Genomic DNA, 17,710 nt, shown 5'->3' with positions numbered 1-17,710 from the left:
ACTTACTTCCAGTTTCTTTCCTTTATAAATAAACAATTGAAGTTTAAATCCCTAGTAGTGTTAGTTTTTGAGCAACATACAAATTAGGACTGAAAATCTACCTAAAAATTAAAAAGAAATTTATAAAACTTCTCAAGAGAAAGAGAGCTCACAGTTTTGAAATGTGTACTAGACATGTTAGGAAATCACTATTTCATTTAATTCTTAATTTTGCTGTATGAATTTTAATGTTGAAAGAACATACAACAGTTAAACAGTCGTATGATAGGGAATAAGATTTAGATAATATCTCCATTTTTGAAGCTGAGGTTTTTGAGAGGAAAGTGCTTATTCAAAGTCAACAAATTAATGTTTTATAGGTAATTTTTATAATTTCTTAGTGCATGTTTACTTCTTTACTGCATGTTTACTCCAGTAGAACCCTGACGTTTGAATTCCTCATTATATGTATGCAAGATCATGCTTGAAAATAATTTTATAAAATACAATTAAGTTTTGTTTGGAAAGTGACTTTAAAAGAACAACAGTACATTTGTTTGAAGTTCATTTTAAGTGTTTGTATTATGTATTTTAATGACGACTATAGACTTACCTGATTTTAGGTTTGGGCGAATGCTATCTCATGATGGCAAAAGCAGCTCTAGTTGATTATCTTGATGGGAAAGCCGTAGACTACATAGAAAAATCCCTGGAATATTTTACTTGGTTAGTATTATTATTTATTGTATTTATTTTCTAAATATTAAAATAAAGCCAAATTTGTAAAATAATTTGTCTTCTATTAGATATAGCAATTATTCAGAATATAAACCATAAAGAAGACTAGACAGTTAAGTCTATAGAATATATATTGTATTAATTTTGCACTTGGAGAAACAATTTCTTATGGTCTTCATAGTGGCTAGCATGCTGGATACTCAGGAAAGAACAGAAAGGAGCAAAGAGCACCACACCACGAGTTAGTGTTCTTTCATGAGATGTGGAAATAGGGTATCTCTAATTGAAACTGATTGGGAAATGGGACTTCAGGTGCACAATGCGCTAAAGTGCATCGTGGAGCCTGGAGCCCATTATATGTGCTTTTCCATATTTCCTTCTCCTTTTTAAAGAAAACAGTGAGATTTAAATCCCTGATAGGCCTTTACTCAGTGGTAAGGGCCTCTTTTAGGCTTATTGGTGGATCTGAAAGTAAAGAGAAAATAAGCAATCTGATTATTCCTGAAAACAAACTAAGAAAATAGTATTGTGTCTAATAATAAAGTATTTTATAGAAGTGTAAATTCAGTAGTTCATTATTTAAACTCACTAGAATTATGGTAGATGACTTTTAAAAAATCTACAAGTTATGCTGGACTTGGTGGTGTGCACCTGTAGTCCCAGGTACTAAGGAGGCTAATTCAGGAGAATAGTGAGTTCTATGCTAGATCAGTGTGGGCAACACAGGGAAACTCTATGTAAAAAAAAAAAAAAAAAAAGTACCATAGACTGTTGAAATTTAAATTTTTTTTGGGGGGGTTATAGATGGACACAATACTTTTATTTTATTTTATTTTTATGTAGTGCTGAGGATCAAACCCAGTGCCTTACACATGCTAGGCAAGCGCTCTGCCACTGAGCCACAACCCCAGTCCTCAAATTAGAATTTTTTTCAATGTATAAATTGAAATTTTTTTTACACTTAAAGCATCTTTCTTCTGCTTATCTTCCTTTTTTTCAGACTTGCTTTTTCTTGTTTCCTGCTAATTTGATACCCAGCCTTTTTTTCTCTCACAAATTTTTATTGCTGTTTTTCAAGTCTCAACATAATATAGTTTTTCTCAAAGAAAAATTTAAATTGAAGTGGACAGACTTTGTTTGAACTGGTATTAAAAGTAAATATGAATCTTTGGGTGACAGTACTTTAGCTACAAATATTGCCTTACTGAACCTCCTTGAGAAGTTTTATTCTGGATAACATGTAGTACTACCCTAATTATAAAGTGTTTACAACGTTTAAAATCATGGACCCAAATCTGTACTTAACAGGAGTTAATATTACCACAATTATTGTGTAAGAGTGGTAGGAGTTATTGTATTTTACAGATGTGTTGTTTTCATTAAACTTAAAAGGACATAAGAATTCAGGCAGTTAAAATTGCCTGTTATAATTTTTCTTTTTTTTCTAGTTTTCTCTTTTAATGCTGTAAATTTTAGAAATTTGGCTAAGAGAAATAGTGTCCTTCCTTTGATTCTCACCATGGGTTTTCAGTCATGACTGCAATAATTAATATTTCTCAGGAAGACATTGGAAAATGATTTTTGGCTGCACTTATTTAGTAGAAAAGACTGTGAAAAATGTTCCATCTGTTTGTCCATCTGTCTGTGATATAGCAGTTTGTGATAGCTGATTATGGAGACTTGGCTTAAATGAAATTGCAGTGTTTTGTTATCCAATCTTGAGAAAAATGGAGAGAAGTATATAGCTCTGATTTTTCTCGTTCTAAAATGAAGCACCTTCAATCTCTGTAATTAATATTTCTATTTACATTTTGAGCTTGTCTATTTAGTCTGCTCTTTCTTCTGTTAATGTGGATCTTCACTTTTTTGTTTTTAGATTTTTGTTATTTTTGTTCTCAGGATAAAAATCTTTTAGATCACCAAATATATTTGATACATTTACTTTTTTTATTCTTTTGGGGGATGGTCTAAAAGCAAACACATGATATTATAATAGGTAACTGTTAGGTAGTTACTTTATTGCTTTGGTCATTGCTTAAATATTAAAAATACATATTTTAAAAAATTTAATATTAAAAAAATTTTTTTTATAATTTATTTGATTCTTGCTATTTCTAACAAAAATGAAGAAGAGTACTAAATAAGTGTCTGCATAATTTTTAGCACTTAAAATAATAAATTGCTCCTTCCTTTCTCCTTTTCTCCTCACAGATGGGAGGAGGTTAGTCAAGTATTCACAGAGCTTAACTAAGGATTAATCAGGATTACATATATAGTTTTTCTGTTTTAATTATAAGAAATAATGAGAGAGATAAACTCCAAACTTTTTGGAAATAATTTTTAAGAATCACACTGTTTCTTCTTTTAGGGCCCTGCAGCATCGAGCTGATGTATCCTGCCTTTGGAAGCTGGTTGGGGATGCTTGTACCAGTCTGTGTGCGGTTTCATCATCTAAAGTGAATGTTAATATTTTAGGGGTCCTTCTAGGCCAGAAAGAAGGAAAGCAAGCATTAAAGAAAACTGAGCTCCTCCATCTTGGAGGAAGGTATTTATCAAAGATTACCAGTTAATGATTTTCAAATGAAGTAGGATAGTATAACAAACCATAACATTCACTTTTATTCTTCCACAGGTGTTACGGTCGTGCATTAAAACTGATGTCTACATCTAATACATGGTGTGATCTTGGAATTAATTATTATCGCCAAGCACAACATCTAGCAGAAATGGGCAGCAGCATGAATGATCTTAAAGAATTGCTAGAGAAATCTTTACATGTATGATTTTAAGAAAATTTTTTATAAATTTAAAAAAGTGCTTCTTTTGAAAGATATTTTTGATAAATACTATTGTGTTTTCACTTAAAATCACGTTTTATTTTGATGTAAATGCTTACATTCCAAGAAATAAAAATTAATCTCATTTAACTTCTTTTCAGTGTCTGAAAAAGGCAGTGAGACTCGACAGTAATAATCACTTATACTGGAATGCTCTTGGTGTAGTTGCATGTTATAGTGGTGAGAACTAAGTAATACTTCAATATTTTTTGAGGATTATTTTTTCAAATAAAAAGTTCAGTTACTTCAGACTCTGTTTGTTTCAGGTGTTGGAAATTATGCCCTTGCTCAGCACTGTTTCATCAAATCAGTCCAGTCAGAACAAATTGTAAGTGTTCTATGTGTCTATTTATGAAAAAGAATTTCAAGATTTAGTGTTAACTAATTTTCTGAGAGTTCCACATAGATAAAAGGCCTAATTTTTTTTAATATATATATTTTTAGAATGCTGTCGCGTGGACCAATTTGGGAGTGTTATACCTTGCAAATGAAAACATTGAGGTAAACATGTTGTCAGGTTTGTCACATTAAAAATAAGAAATAGCTGGGTACAGTGGTGCACATCTGTAATTCCAGCAACTTGAGAGGCTGAGGCAGGAGGATTGCAAGTTGGAAGCCAGCCTTGGCAATATAGTGAGATCCTTTCTCAAAAAATAAAAAGGGCTAGGAATATAGTACAGTAGTAGAGCCCTTCTGGGTTCAATCTTAAGTACCACAATAAATAAATAAGCACAATTCTGATCATTTTCTTTGTATAATCACTTCATAATAGCTCAATTTCTTGTGGAGAAATAACTTTACACATTGTTATATATTCAGTCAGCTGATGATATTAAGTTTATCATGTAGGGTAGTGAATTTGTAAGATTTATTTTTCCTTACATGTCTCACAAGAAACTTCTGGTTTTATACTTAATATAGTTTTTAAAGATTAAAGTAATTTTATCATGAATTAATTGAGTAATTTTCTCTTTTTTAAAAATATTCTTTTAGTTGTTGATAGACCTTTATTTTATTTATTTATATGCGGTGCTGAGAATCGAACCCAGTGCCTCACACATGCCAGGCAAGTGTGCTACCGCTGAGCCCCAGCCCCAGCCCTGAGTAATTTTCTTTTTATCTGGACTTGTGTTAAGAGAAGTCCTTTGAGGCTGTAGCATAATGGTGAAGTGCTTGCCAAGCATGTCTGAGGACCTGCTTTTGATCCCAGTACCAAAACAAAACAAAGAAACAAAAATCCTTTATACACTGTGTATGGAGGTGGGATGGATAAAGGTAAGGGAGATGAATAGTATTCCCTACCAGTTGATATTTACCTTTGCTGTGTGATTTAGATTTTGACTTCAGTGATATTAATCCCTTTTAAATGACTGTAATTCATCATAGTTGAGCAATTATACATTATAGAATGGGAATTGAAGTACTAGAAACATGTTTATGAATCTTGTTTGGAAAGTTTGCACAAATCTATGGAAAATACCACATCTATGCTGTTTTAACCAGTGTATCAAATCTCATTCTTTAAAATAAGCTGTAATATTCTTAGGAATACATTAACTAATTCACTGCAAAGAAGACTGGCTTTAGAAGATTATAAATAGATTGAAAGAGAATACTAGTTTGGATCTTAAACATGTGAAGGGCTGTGACTATAGCTTATCATTAGAGCATGTGCTTAGCATGCATGAGGCTTGAGATTTAATCCCCAGCACCATAAAAAAATAAGTGAACATATTTTAAAAACTTTAGGTCAAACAACTTCTTAGTAAGTTACAAATGTTTTATTACAGAATGGCACAGTTGTAGCTCCTGATCTTACTTTTTATGGAAAAAATAAGTCTCTCTTTTGCCATACTTAGATTATCAAGAAAATAATATAAGTCAGTATGGAATAATAATTTGTTTTGTAGCAGAAAAAAAATGCATGTTGAAAATGTTAAAAAAAAAAATGTAAGTTAATGGTCCAAGTGAGGTATCTTCAAAGTTTCTTGAGTGCCTGTTGCAGAATTATGTTGTTGACCACTCTTTCTCTAGTAGCAGGTTCATGTCTCAGATTTTACTCCTTGGGAGTTCTTATCCTCTTAGTTAAGCTCAAAGAGAAGGGAATAGATACAGCCTTATGTAATCATTTCTTTCAAAGTGATAGCTAGTAAGTGGTTGTTTGATTGGTTAAAAGTTCTGTGGAGTGCATTTTCATTTTGCTGGGAACCAGAACTAATCTCTAGAGAAATTTGTTACACCCAGGGTTGTTCTGAGACTATGTAGTTGAAGCACTGCATTAAGCATTGCTAGCTGTGCTGAAACTGTGAAGTTTTAGGCTCATATCTATTTATTATGACAGGTTTGACTTTTCTAATTCCCTTATTTTATATTTTTTTAAACATAATTTGATACCAAATTTATAAAATTATTTAAGTGATATTTTCTCATTTCTTTTCCCTAGCAAGCTCATGAAGCTTTCAAAATGGCTCAGTCTCTTGATCCATCTTATTTAATGTGCTGGATTGGACAAGTAAGATATACAACAGAATTATTAATAAACTTATTGATATAAAATATTCACATAAGAGCTGTGGTAATAATGATAATAGATAACATTTGAGGATTTGCTCTGTACCATTCATTGTGCTTAGCTTTTTGTATACATTATTTTAGTTATTCCATCATCAATCCTTTGAGATGTGACTTTTATATATATATATATATTTCAAATATAGGTGGAAATTAAAGCTCAGAAATCCTAAATATTGTACTTAACTTCATCAGTCTGCTATTGCTACGCCTAAAAAAATAAACCCAGAATTTTTCTATTTAACTCACATTTACAAAGATAATGCACATTTATAAAGATCATTTGATGATTGTTTTCTTAAAAACTTTGAGTTAGTTTTGCACTTGCTTCTGAGTGTTCCCTTTTCTCAGATGTAGATTTTTGTATTGCCAGATAGGAATCAGATAATTACTAGTCTGAGTAGGTCACTGACTGGCTATTTTACCTTAACATATCACAACTCTGGATTTTAATTTTCTCACCTGAAAATAAAGGGAATTGACTGAGTGGTCTTCAGTGTCTTTCTGGTTGAGTGGTGTATTGTTTTGATTCAGGGAATAGAAACATCACCTGTTATCAGAAAATCATTAATCAAGGATTGGACATCTTTTATTGTTCTTTGGTTTGTTGAGTCTAATTTTAGTTAATTGGTGAAGCAAAAAAGGATATAAAGGGAAACATTTGTATCCATTAAGTGTGGTAGCCTAGGGGAGCAGTGGAATTAGTGTACCAACCTTTGTGTCAGATATTGAACCCAGAGGGCCTAAGAATTTGCATTTTTGCCTGCTCCCAGGTTATGCTGATGAGGCTGGTCCAAGGACCTCACTTTAGTGGTACTATAGGTCAGTAGATCTTAGATGCTTATCAGAATCACCTAAGCTTTTTTATTTCTTTATTTTGTAAGAAATTTTGTTCTTACAAAGTAATTTATTTCAGGAGGTAACTGATATAATTAAAATGGTAGCAGTATAAGTAAACTTCTTATTTAAGCAGAGCTGGTAAACTTTTGGTTCTAGATCCATTGTCATTATTATTATTATTTTATTTTCAACGCATTAAGACCATTTTATTTCCCCTTTGTAAGGCTCTTATTGCAGAGACAGTTGGAAGTTATGATACCATGGATCTCTTCAGGCACACTACAGAACTCAATATGCATGTAAGAATGTGAACATTCTTCTTGATGATTCATTAATGAATAAAGTATTATACTTTCTGTTTGAAGTATTATCCTTGTTAAGGAAATGAGTAGAAAGTGATAGAAGATGTTACTAGCAGTTGTTTTCTGGTTTTTATTATTTTTTAAAGATAGATAAAGTATCTTTACAGAACTAGTTCTCATGTTTCCAACAGCTTTCAAAAGCTCATGAAGAAATGGCATTAAAATTTAAGAGTTATAGTAATAGTTATAGAATAGAAACTGAGACACTAGAAAAAGTAGACATAAGGATTAGACTTGGTTGACATTTCTGGATTATTTTTATTTATGAAAATATTTTAGAATTTGTTAGTTTGGTTTGACCTGTGGAAGCAGTACTGAAAAAGGGAAAATCAATCCATCTGACAAGGCTCTGTTTTCTGCCTTTATCCCATTTGATTTTCTATTTAGGATTGGAGAAAGTAATTTAAATGTGTTCTTATATTTAATCACAATGATTCTATATTTAATCACAATGGTTCTTCATTTAAAGACACTTAAGTGTTGATTCAAAGAAGACTAAGATGTGATATTTATTGAAGTGCATTAATGTATTTCTTAATTTTTATTAGCATATTTTTTACCCTATGCCCACTTGTTAACTTTGGCTTTTTTATAGACTGAGGGAGCAATAGGTTATGCATACTGGGTCTGCACAACATTGCAAGATAAAAGCAACAGAGAAACAGAGCTATACCAATACAACATCCTCCAGATGAATGCTATTCCAGCAGCACAAGTTGTTTTGTGTAAATATGTGGGTAAGTTACCTGTTATTTAATGGCAAGATATTTGAAGAAATATTAAAATAAAGAGTTTTTTAAACTAATTCATTCCATATTAAATATTTGTGTTAAGACTTGAATTTGCTTTTTTGTTTTATGGCCATGTGGTCTCCTTTTTAAAACTATAGCACTTTTGAAGAGTGATGAGATCAGAGGTACTGTGAAAAACAGGATAGAAAACAACATCACAGATATTAGGGGCATTATAATCTTCTTTATGCATTTAGACTGGGATACTTGTGTAGAAGAAAGTAAGTAGATTTCAAACATCAGCACTTTGGGACATTATCATGTTAGGCAGTGTGCCAGAATAAATGACAATAAATACTTAGAGCTGAGGAAGTGCTTCAGAAATTTAATTGATGTGTTTCCTTGCCAATGAGTAACTTTTGTAAAGAATTTACAAAAAGAGATAAATCTTTAGCTTTCGGCAAAATTCACATACAAAAAACAATGAACAAATCGTTTTAACAAATATGTGTAGCTGTTTTTTTTTTTTTTTTTAAATTTTAAAATTAATTAATTAATTAATTTGGTACCAGGGATTAAACCCAGGGCCACTTAACCACTGAGCCACATTCCCAGTCCTTTTTTTGTATTTTATTTAAAGACAGGGTTTTGCTCAGTTGCCCAGGGTCTTGCCAAATTGCGGAGGACATTTTTGAACCTGTGATCCTCTTGCCTCAGCTTCCCAAGCTGCTGGGGTTATAGGTGTGTGCCACTGTGCCCAGCGTGAGTTTTAAATTCTGTAGTGGAGCCCTATCATGTGCTCATTTAGCAAATTTAATTTGATGTACTTGGCCAAAAAAAATAAATAAATAAAAAATAACATAAGCAGAAAAGAGAGGGTAATGAGAGAAAGAATACAGACCATTTGCTGCTTTCCTTTGAGTACTGTGGCATGTGAAGGGAAATATTTCATACTTGTTTTGACTCAGTTTTGTGACCCTTGTTTGAAGATGTCAGGGATTTTTAAAGAATAACTTTGACTATGTATTTTTCACCTTATGCCTTTTGACGTTAGAACCTAACTATCACATATGATATGATTTATATTGTACTTTGTTAAACAATTGATGGGATTTAAAGTCTTGCATCCAAGTACTGCTTTTTAAAATTTATTTTTATTTTGTGGGGGATGGAACCTACGGCCTTATGCATGCTAGGCAAACACTTACCACTGAGCCACATCTCCAGAGCCCCAGTATCACTTTTAAGTTATATTAGATGTGTTTCTTCTTCTCTAATCTGCATGATATAGGGTAATATATGATGTTTTTGACATTAAAATTTCAAAATACTAGCTGGGCATGGGGCATTTAGGAGGCTGATGTCAGAGAATTGAAAGTTCAAGGACAACCTGGGCAACTTACTAAGACCCTGTTCAAAATTAAAAGGGTTGAAGATATATCTCAGTGGTAGCATGCCCTGGGTTAAATCACCAGTGCCAAAAAAAAAAAAAAAAAAAAAAATACTGCTTTGAAAGTTCCCAGATCATCTTCTGTTTTTAGAGTGCAATACTGCATTATTATTTTTTAAACATATAGCGATTGGAACAGAACCACCAAGAGAAATCATTGCTAAATTTAATCACAGGAAGGCTTAAATGATAACCCCAAACTGGATTTAAATATCATGACTAGCTTTTTTTTTTTTTTTTAAATTTATTTTTTTTTTTTAAAGAGAGAGAGGGAGAGAGAGAATTTTTAATATTTATTTTTTTAGTTATCGGCAGACACAACATCTTTGTATGTGGTGCTGAGGATCGAACCCGGGCCGCACGCATGCCAGGCAAGCGCACTACTGCTTGAGCCACATCCCCAGCCCTCATGACTAGCTTTAACATGAGTTAAAATTAAAAATTATACTTTAGGAATAAAACTATTTGAAATTCTAAAACAGAATAGAAACCATATGTAACTATGAAATATTATTCAGTGATTAAAAAGAATTATAAAAAGACTACTGATATTTTCAAGATAAAATTAAACCATCACTCTTAATAATGTCAGTGATCTCAGTAGGTAATCTGATGTTTAAGATACAGGAAAAAGTGAAAATTAAACTAATATTTTTTGTGAACATAACCAGTATGGACATATAAAGTAAAGATATTTCTGAATTTCTAGAAAGAATTCAGAATTATGCTCCAGCTTTCACAATGTTGGGTTACTTAAATGAACATCTACAACTGAAAAAGGAAGCAGCAGATGCGTACCAAAGGTAAGCTATATTTAATAAATAGTCATTGTTTTATCAGTTAGTCTTTCAAATTTAGTCCTATTCTCCTGAAGACTGTACTAAATGTTTTGACTCCTTGTATTTTATTATTGCATCTTAGAAAGTGAAAAGATATGGTCCCAAATTTTCAGTTGTGTTTTGGTTTCTGTTGCAGGGAGGTGAGTGAGAAGAGTAAGAGAAGGAGTGGCACAAAACAGAAACTTCTCAGATGTTGTTTTAGAGAAACCTGTCCTCTAAAAACTTGTATAGCTTTATCAGATACATGTATATACTTGAATCACTTTAGTATCTACAATATATTTATTAGTTCAATAAATATTTATTGGTTTTTTTGGCACTGGGAATTTAACCCAGGGTGTGCTACCACTGAGGTACATCCTCAGCCCTTTTAATTTTGAACAGGGTCTCAAACAGTATCCTTAGCACTAGCAATTTAGTATTGAATTCTAATGGAGAGAGACCCTATCCTCCTGGAGCTCATTTTCTGGTGATAGGGGAGAGACTTGATAAGGTAATGAACATCTGATAATAATAATTGTGATAATAATAGTAAAAAAGAATTAAAGTATGATAAAGGGCCAGAGAATGCAGGGCAGGAAGTGACATTTTAGATGGGTTTAAGAGGAGTAGGTATACTGAGAAAGAGTTGAAGCCTGACCTGAAGGAGTTGAGGCCACAAACTGGCTGAGGTTATCTGGACAAGAGCATCCAGGCAGAAGGAATAGCAAGAGCAAGTGCTCTCAATGGAAGAAACAAGAAAGCCAGTGTGCTGGAGTTGAATGACTGGCCTGGAGAGTGGTGGGAAATTATGTCTTAAAGTTTTGTTCTCTGCAAATTGATGGTTAGGTGAATAAGGAAGCAACTGTTGATCTCATGAATTACTAGATGAAAAGTTTAAAAGACCCGATTGCCTAGAATGTAAGTACATATTTAGAAGAAGCCTTGTCAGGTGGGATTCAGGTGTCCCAAATACTTCGCCCTATTCTTTCATGGATATCTGTGTATTTAAAGTAGTAATCACTCGATGGTACTGGAGGCTGTGTAATCAAGTACTTGTTTTCCAGGTATATGTGGAGAGAGATTTATGAAAAACACAGTTTTATTTTAGTATAATAAACAAATTATAAATATGATAGAGTGCAAGAGTGAACATGATTTTTGAACAGAAAACACCTAGAGAGCTATAGGGCATCTGCTATTTTTTTTTTGTTGTTGTTAATGCAGATATGGTGAACTAACATTGCCTACACGCCTACTCTTTCTTAACTGATCTCCTCTACTGTTTTCTGCCTCAAAGAAGCATTTGAGGCTTGAAACTATAAATTAGATATAAATTTAACCAAAGTACCATTATTGATCTCTGTAATACTTTTAGGCTTATCTGGAAAATTTTTGTTTTTCATGTAACTAACATTAGGGAAATACAAAACTTTTCTTGGATATTTCTCCCTGACATGTCTTCATACTAATTTTTTAAATTAAAACTTAATTAAATTAATGTTAATTAAATTTTAATAAAATTTTTTAAATTGTTGATGGACCTTATTTTATTCATTTATTTATATGCAGTGCTGAGAATCAAACCCAGTGCCTCATATATGTGCTTTACCACTGAGCTGCACCCCCAGTCCTTAAAAAAATTTTTAAGAGCATTATAATTATACATAGTATTTGGGTTCATTTTGACAAAATCATACGTGCAAGGAATTTGATTTCAATCCCCATTTCCCTTTCCCACTTTTTCTTCCCCATTCCCCCCCTCTATTCTCCCAGTTTTACTCTACTAAACTTCCTTTCTTCTACATGTACCTTAAGGTGAAATTCCCTTAGGTACCTTTATGTATGACTATAAGATGATTTTGTTAAATTTATTGCATATTTCTTCCCCTTTCCTTTCTTTGTCTCTTGTTCTCCTTCTTTACTCCACTGATCTTCCCTATATCTATATGATATCCAATCCCACTGCTTTCTTTCCCTTATCTTGCTCTAGCTTCCACACATGAGAGAAAACATTCAACCCTTGATATTCTAACTAACTTATTCACTAACTTATTTCACTTAGCATGATGTTCTCCATTTCCATCTATTTACTGGTAAATGCCATTGTTTCATTCTTATTTATGACTGAGTAAAACTCCATTGTAATACTACATTTTCTTAATCCAGTCATCTATTGATTGGCATCTGGGTTGATTCCATAATTTGACTGCTGTGAATTGTGCTGCTATAAACATTGAAGTGGCTGTGTCACCGTAGTTTGCTGATTTTAAATCTTTTGAATAAATACTGAGAAGTGGAAAAGCTGGGTCATATGGTGGTTCCATTCCTAGTTTTTTGAGGAATCCCACGCTGTTTGCCAGAGTGGTTTTACTAGTTTATAGTCCTACCAACAATGTAAGAATATACCTTTTCCCCTACATTCTTACCAGCATTTATTGTTATTTGTGTTTTTGATAATTGCCATTCTGGCTGGAGAGAGATGAAATTTTAGTGTAGTTTTTTTTTGTTTTTTTTAAATTTCTTGGCCATTTGTGTTTCTTCTTTTGAGAAGTTTCTGTGCAGTTGTTTTGCCCATTTATTGGTTAGGCTATTTTTTTTGTCATTTAGTTTTTTGAGTTCTTTATATATTCTGATATATATTACATTTTATTAATCCTATCAGAGTAGTAGCTGGCAAATATTTTCTCCCATTCTGCAGGCTCTCTCTTCACTCTCTTATTTCCTTTGCTGCATAGAAATGTCTTAATTTGATACCATTCTACTTATTGATTCTTGGTTTTACTTTTTGAGCTTTAGGGATCTTGTTGAGGAAGTAGGTGCCTGCACCTATATGTTGGAGTGTTAACTATATTTTCTTATAGAAGTTGCAAGGTTTCTGGTCTAGGTTTTATGTCTTTAATCCATTTGATTTGACTTTTGTAGAGATTGAAAGATAGGGATCTTAATTCATTCTTCTACATATGGATGTCTACATGTAGATATCTAGGTCTTCCAGCACCATTTGTTAAAAATGCTATCTTTTCTCCAACATACATTTTTTGGAACCTTTGTCAAGTATCAGATGACTGGAAAAAGTTGGGTTTGTCTCTGTGTCTTCTGTTCTACTGGGCTTTATTTCTATTTTGATGCCAATACTATACTGTTTTTGCTACTCTATCTCTGTAGTAAAATTGTAGATTGAGTATTGTGATGCCTGTTGTATCACTTTTTTTGTTCAGAATTGCTTTAGCCATTCTGGCTCTCTTATTCCAAATGTATTTTAGGATTTTTTTGTAGTCTGTGAAGAATGTCATTGTATTTTAATGGGGACTGCATTGAATGTGTAAATTGTTTTTGGTAGTATGGCCATTTTGACATTATTAATTCTGCCTATTAAGAACTTGGGAGGTCTTTCCATTTCTGATGTCCTTTTCAATTTCTTTCTTAAGTGTTCTATAGTTTTCATAGTAGAGATCTTTCACCTTCTGGTTAGATTAATTTTGTTTGTTTGTTTGTTTGTTTTTTGGTTAAAGGTTATTGTAAAGGGGATGGTTTTCTTGATTTCTTTCTCAGCTGAACCACTGTTGGAGTACAGAAAAGCTGTTGATTTATGAGTGTTAATCTTGTGTCCTGCTACTTTGATAAATATGTCAGCTCTTGAAGTCTTCTGGTAGAATTTGTTGCTCTTCTAGATGAAGGATGATGTCATCAGCAAACAATGACTTCTTTTTAAATTTAGACATATCCTTTCAATACAGAAAAGAAAAAACAAAAATCTTACTAATTTTTCAGCTCTTTTTAGTTGTGAGGCATCTTCCTATTTGCCTGTAGAAGACTGTATGAAAAAGAAACATGGGCTGTCGGCATTCTGAAGCATCAAGGGACTTCTAATGTCCTGCCATTCTCTTCCCTTAACTCAATGTGTTTTAGTTTTTTGAATGTATAGGCAAGAGTAATGAAAACACCCAACTTCCTGTCTTCCAAATTCAGACTACTAGTTTTTTTAAAAATATTTCTTTAGTTGTTGATGGAGCTTTAATTTATTTATATACAGTGCTGAGAATCGAATCCAGTGCCTCACACATGCTAGAAAGTGCTCTACTACTGAGCCACAACCCCAACCCCAGACTACTAGTTTTAAGAATATCTTCTATAAACTCAAATATGTAAAAAATGTAATCCTGTTACATACTCATTTCTCAGAGTTACATTAGAATTTTTGGAATATTTACAACTCGAATGTGAATAATAATTTCACTAAGAATGATCTAAAAGGGAAAATATTGAGGATTGAAATGGAACAAGTTATGTTATATGCATTTATGATTGTCAAAATGAATGCTATTATTTAGTATGATTATGATACACTAATAAAAAGTGAAAGAATTAAGTGCTTATTTTATTAAAGTTAATTTCCTGACAATCTAAAACATAAATATATTTAAGCGTTTTTGTGGTATGAAATATGAATAAGTTGCTTTTGCTGGCATTAAACAAGTAGTAGAATTAAATGAAATAATAGCAATCTGTGATCATCCAAGACAGGAAGGGTAAAACAATGCTGTTGCACGGAGATAGTTAAAATACCTTGTCCTTTTTTAAGGGCAATGTTGTTGTTACAGACTGAAGAAGATCAAGATACTTATAATGTTACAGTAAGAAATTATGGCAGATTGTTGAGGTAAGCATATTTTTCTCATTAATTCTGTGAATCTGTTGGAATTTTCTGGTAAAGCTATGGAATTGGTAAGGTGATGATCAGTGTCCAGAGCAGGGTCATATGGACAGTGGTCCATAGTACCAGGCTATCTTAACACTTTCTGTACCTATAATAATGCTAAATCCTAATGTGCCTTACACAGAGTAGAATTAAAACTAATGGTTTGTGGACTAGATAAGAGACATTTTGAGGAGAAGTAGTTGTTGTCTCTAATAGTAGAAACCTATTTAACTGGAAAGTTAACTGAAAGAAGAACTGGATTTATTCTGATTTGTTAATGTATTCTTAAACTAGTGAGGGACATTAGCAGTTCAGGAATTCCTCTGAAACAATAGAAAAGAATTTGGTGGGCTATGAAGAGGGAACTACAGAACTTTCCTCAGGTTGCAAAGATTTTTAATGATTATTTTTTTAAAAAGATTAAAAACCTTCTAGAACTAGTAAATGAATTCAGCAAAGTAGCAGGATACAAAATCAACACCCATAAATCAAATGCATTTTTGTATATCAGTGACAAATCCTCAGAAAGGGAAACAAAAAAACTACCCCATTTACAATAGTCTCAAAAAAAAAGTAAAATACTTGGGAATAAATTAATGAAACAGGTGAAAGATCTATATAATGAAAATTACGGAACCCTAAAGAAAGAAATCAAAGAAGACCTTAGAAGGTAGAAAGATCTACCTTGCTTTTGGATAGACAGAATTAATATTATATCAAAATGACCATACTACCAAAAGCACTATACAGATTTAATGCAATTCTGATCAAAATCCCAATGACATTCCTCATAGAAAAAACAGTCATGAAATTCATCTGGAAAAATATGAGACCCAGAATAGCTAAAGCAGTTCTTAGCAGGAAGAGTAAAGCAGGTGGCTTCACTATACTGGACCTTAAACTATACTACAGAGCAATAGTAACAAAAACGGCATGGTATTGGCACCGCAACAGACTGGTAGACCAATGGTACAGAATAGAGGACACAGAGACTAACCCACAAAATTACAATTATCTTATATTGGACAAAGGCTCCAAAAACATACATTGGAGAAAAGATAGCCTCTTCAACAAATGGTATTGGGAAAACCGGAAATCTAATATACAACAAAATGAAATTAAACCCCTATCTCTTACCATGTACAAAACTCAACTCAAAATGCATCACGGATCTAGGAATAAAACCAGAGACTCTGCATCTAATAAAAGAAAAAGTAGGCTCTAATCTGCATCGTGGATTAGGCCCCAATTTTCTTTATAAGATTCCAGTGGCGCAAGAATTAAAACCAAGAATCAATAAATGGGATGGACTCAAAAGTTTCTTCTCAGCAAAAGAAACAATCTGTGAGGTGAATAGAGAGCCTACATCTTGGGAGCAAATCTTTACCCCTCACACATCAGATAGAGCACTAATCACTAGGGTATATAAAGAACTCAGAAAGCTAAGCACCAAAAAACTCCAAATAACCCAGTCTGTAAATGGGCCAAGGACCTGAAGAGACACTTCTCAGAAGATGATGTACAATCAATCAACAAATGATATTACAATCAATCAACATGAAAAAATGTTCATCAACACTAGCGATTAGAGAAATGCAAATCAAAACCACTCTAAGATTCCATCTCACTCCAGTCAAAGTAGAGTGGCAGCTGTTATGAAGACAAACAATAAGTGTTGGCGAGGATGTGGAGAAAAAGGTACACTCATACACTGCTGGTGGGACTGCAAATTGGTGCAGCCAATATGGAAAACAGTATGGAGATTCCTTGGAAAATTGGGAATGGAACCACCATTTGACCCAGGTATCCCTTTCCTCCGTCTATACCCAAAGGACTTAAGAACAGCATACTACAGGGACACAGGCACATCAATGTTTATAGCAGCACAATTCACAGTAGATAAACTGTGGAATCAACCTAGATGCCCTTCAATAAATGAATGGATAAAAAAATGTGGCATACATACACAATGGAATATTACTCAGCAATAAAAGAGAATAAAATCATGGCATTTGCAGGTAAATGGATGGAGTTAGAGAAGATAATGTTAAGTGAAGTTAGCCAATCCCAAAAAACCAAATGCTGAATGTTTTCTCTAATATAAGGAGGCTGATTCATAGTGGGATAAGGAGAAGGGAGCATGGGAAGAATAGACACTCTAGATAAGGCAGAGGAGTTGGAGGGGAAGGGAGCAGGGCATGGGGTGATTAATGATGCTGGAGTGTGATGATCATTATTATCTGAAGTACAGGTATGAAGACACGAATTAGTGTGACTATACTGTGTATACAACCAGAGATATGGAAAATCGCTCTCTCTATATATAATAAGAATTGTAATGCATTCTGCTGTCATATATAAATAAAAAAAGAAAAGGAAAGGAAAAAAGACTCCTTTAGCAAAGACTTAAAATCAAGAGTCAATAAATGGGATGGATTCAAACTAAAAAGTTTCTTCTCAGCAAAAGAGACAATCTATGAAGTGAATAGAGAGCCTACATCTTGGGATCAAATCTTTACCCCTCACACATCAGATAGAGCACTAGTCTCCAGGGTATATAAAGCACTCAATTCTAAGCACCAAATAACCCAATCAGTAAATAGGCCTACAACTTGAACAGACACCTCTCAGAAGATGATGTACAATCGATCAACAAATACATGAAAAAATGTTCATCATTGC

At 33.0% G+C, this 17,710-nt stretch overlaps 1 protein-coding gene across 6 annotated transcripts in view; it reads left to right on the top strand.

Annotated features, from left to right (window-relative positions):
* The window catches only part of Skic3 (SKI3 subunit of superkiller complex), a 91,546-nt gene that overhangs the window by 34,050 nt on the left and 39,786 nt on the right, over positions 1-17,710 (top strand). For 5 of the 6 annotated variants that reach the window (XM_048811452.1, XM_015483722.2, XM_048811455.1 and 2 more), the window contains 11 exons: positions 603-705; positions 3,086-3,262; positions 3,350-3,494; positions 3,656-3,734; positions 3,821-3,882; positions 3,999-4,055; positions 5,998-6,066; positions 7,190-7,264; positions 7,923-8,064; positions 10,218-10,311; positions 14,912-14,989. In XM_048811452.1, the coding sequence (XP_048667409.1) occupies positions 603-705; positions 3,086-3,262; positions 3,350-3,494; positions 3,656-3,734; positions 3,821-3,882; positions 3,999-4,055; positions 5,998-6,066; positions 7,190-7,264; positions 7,923-8,064; positions 10,218-10,311; positions 14,912-14,989 (1,081 nt within the window). The remainder of the gene's footprint in view (positions 1-602; positions 706-3,085; positions 3,263-3,349; positions 3,495-3,655; positions 3,735-3,820; positions 3,883-3,998; positions 4,056-5,997; positions 6,067-7,189; positions 7,265-7,922; positions 8,065-10,217; positions 10,312-14,911; positions 14,990-17,710) is intronic. The other variant, XM_048811453.1, reaches the window with a different exon arrangement.

Source organism: Marmota marmota, unplaced genomic scaffold, assembly GCF_001458135.2.
Source record: "Marmota marmota marmota unplaced genomic scaffold, marMar, whole genome shotgun sequence".
Lineage (NCBI taxonomy): Eukaryota > Metazoa > Chordata > Mammalia > Rodentia > Sciuridae > Marmota > Marmota marmota.
Note: the sequence above shows the minus strand (reverse complement) of the source record. Positions and strands in the feature narration are given on the sequence as shown.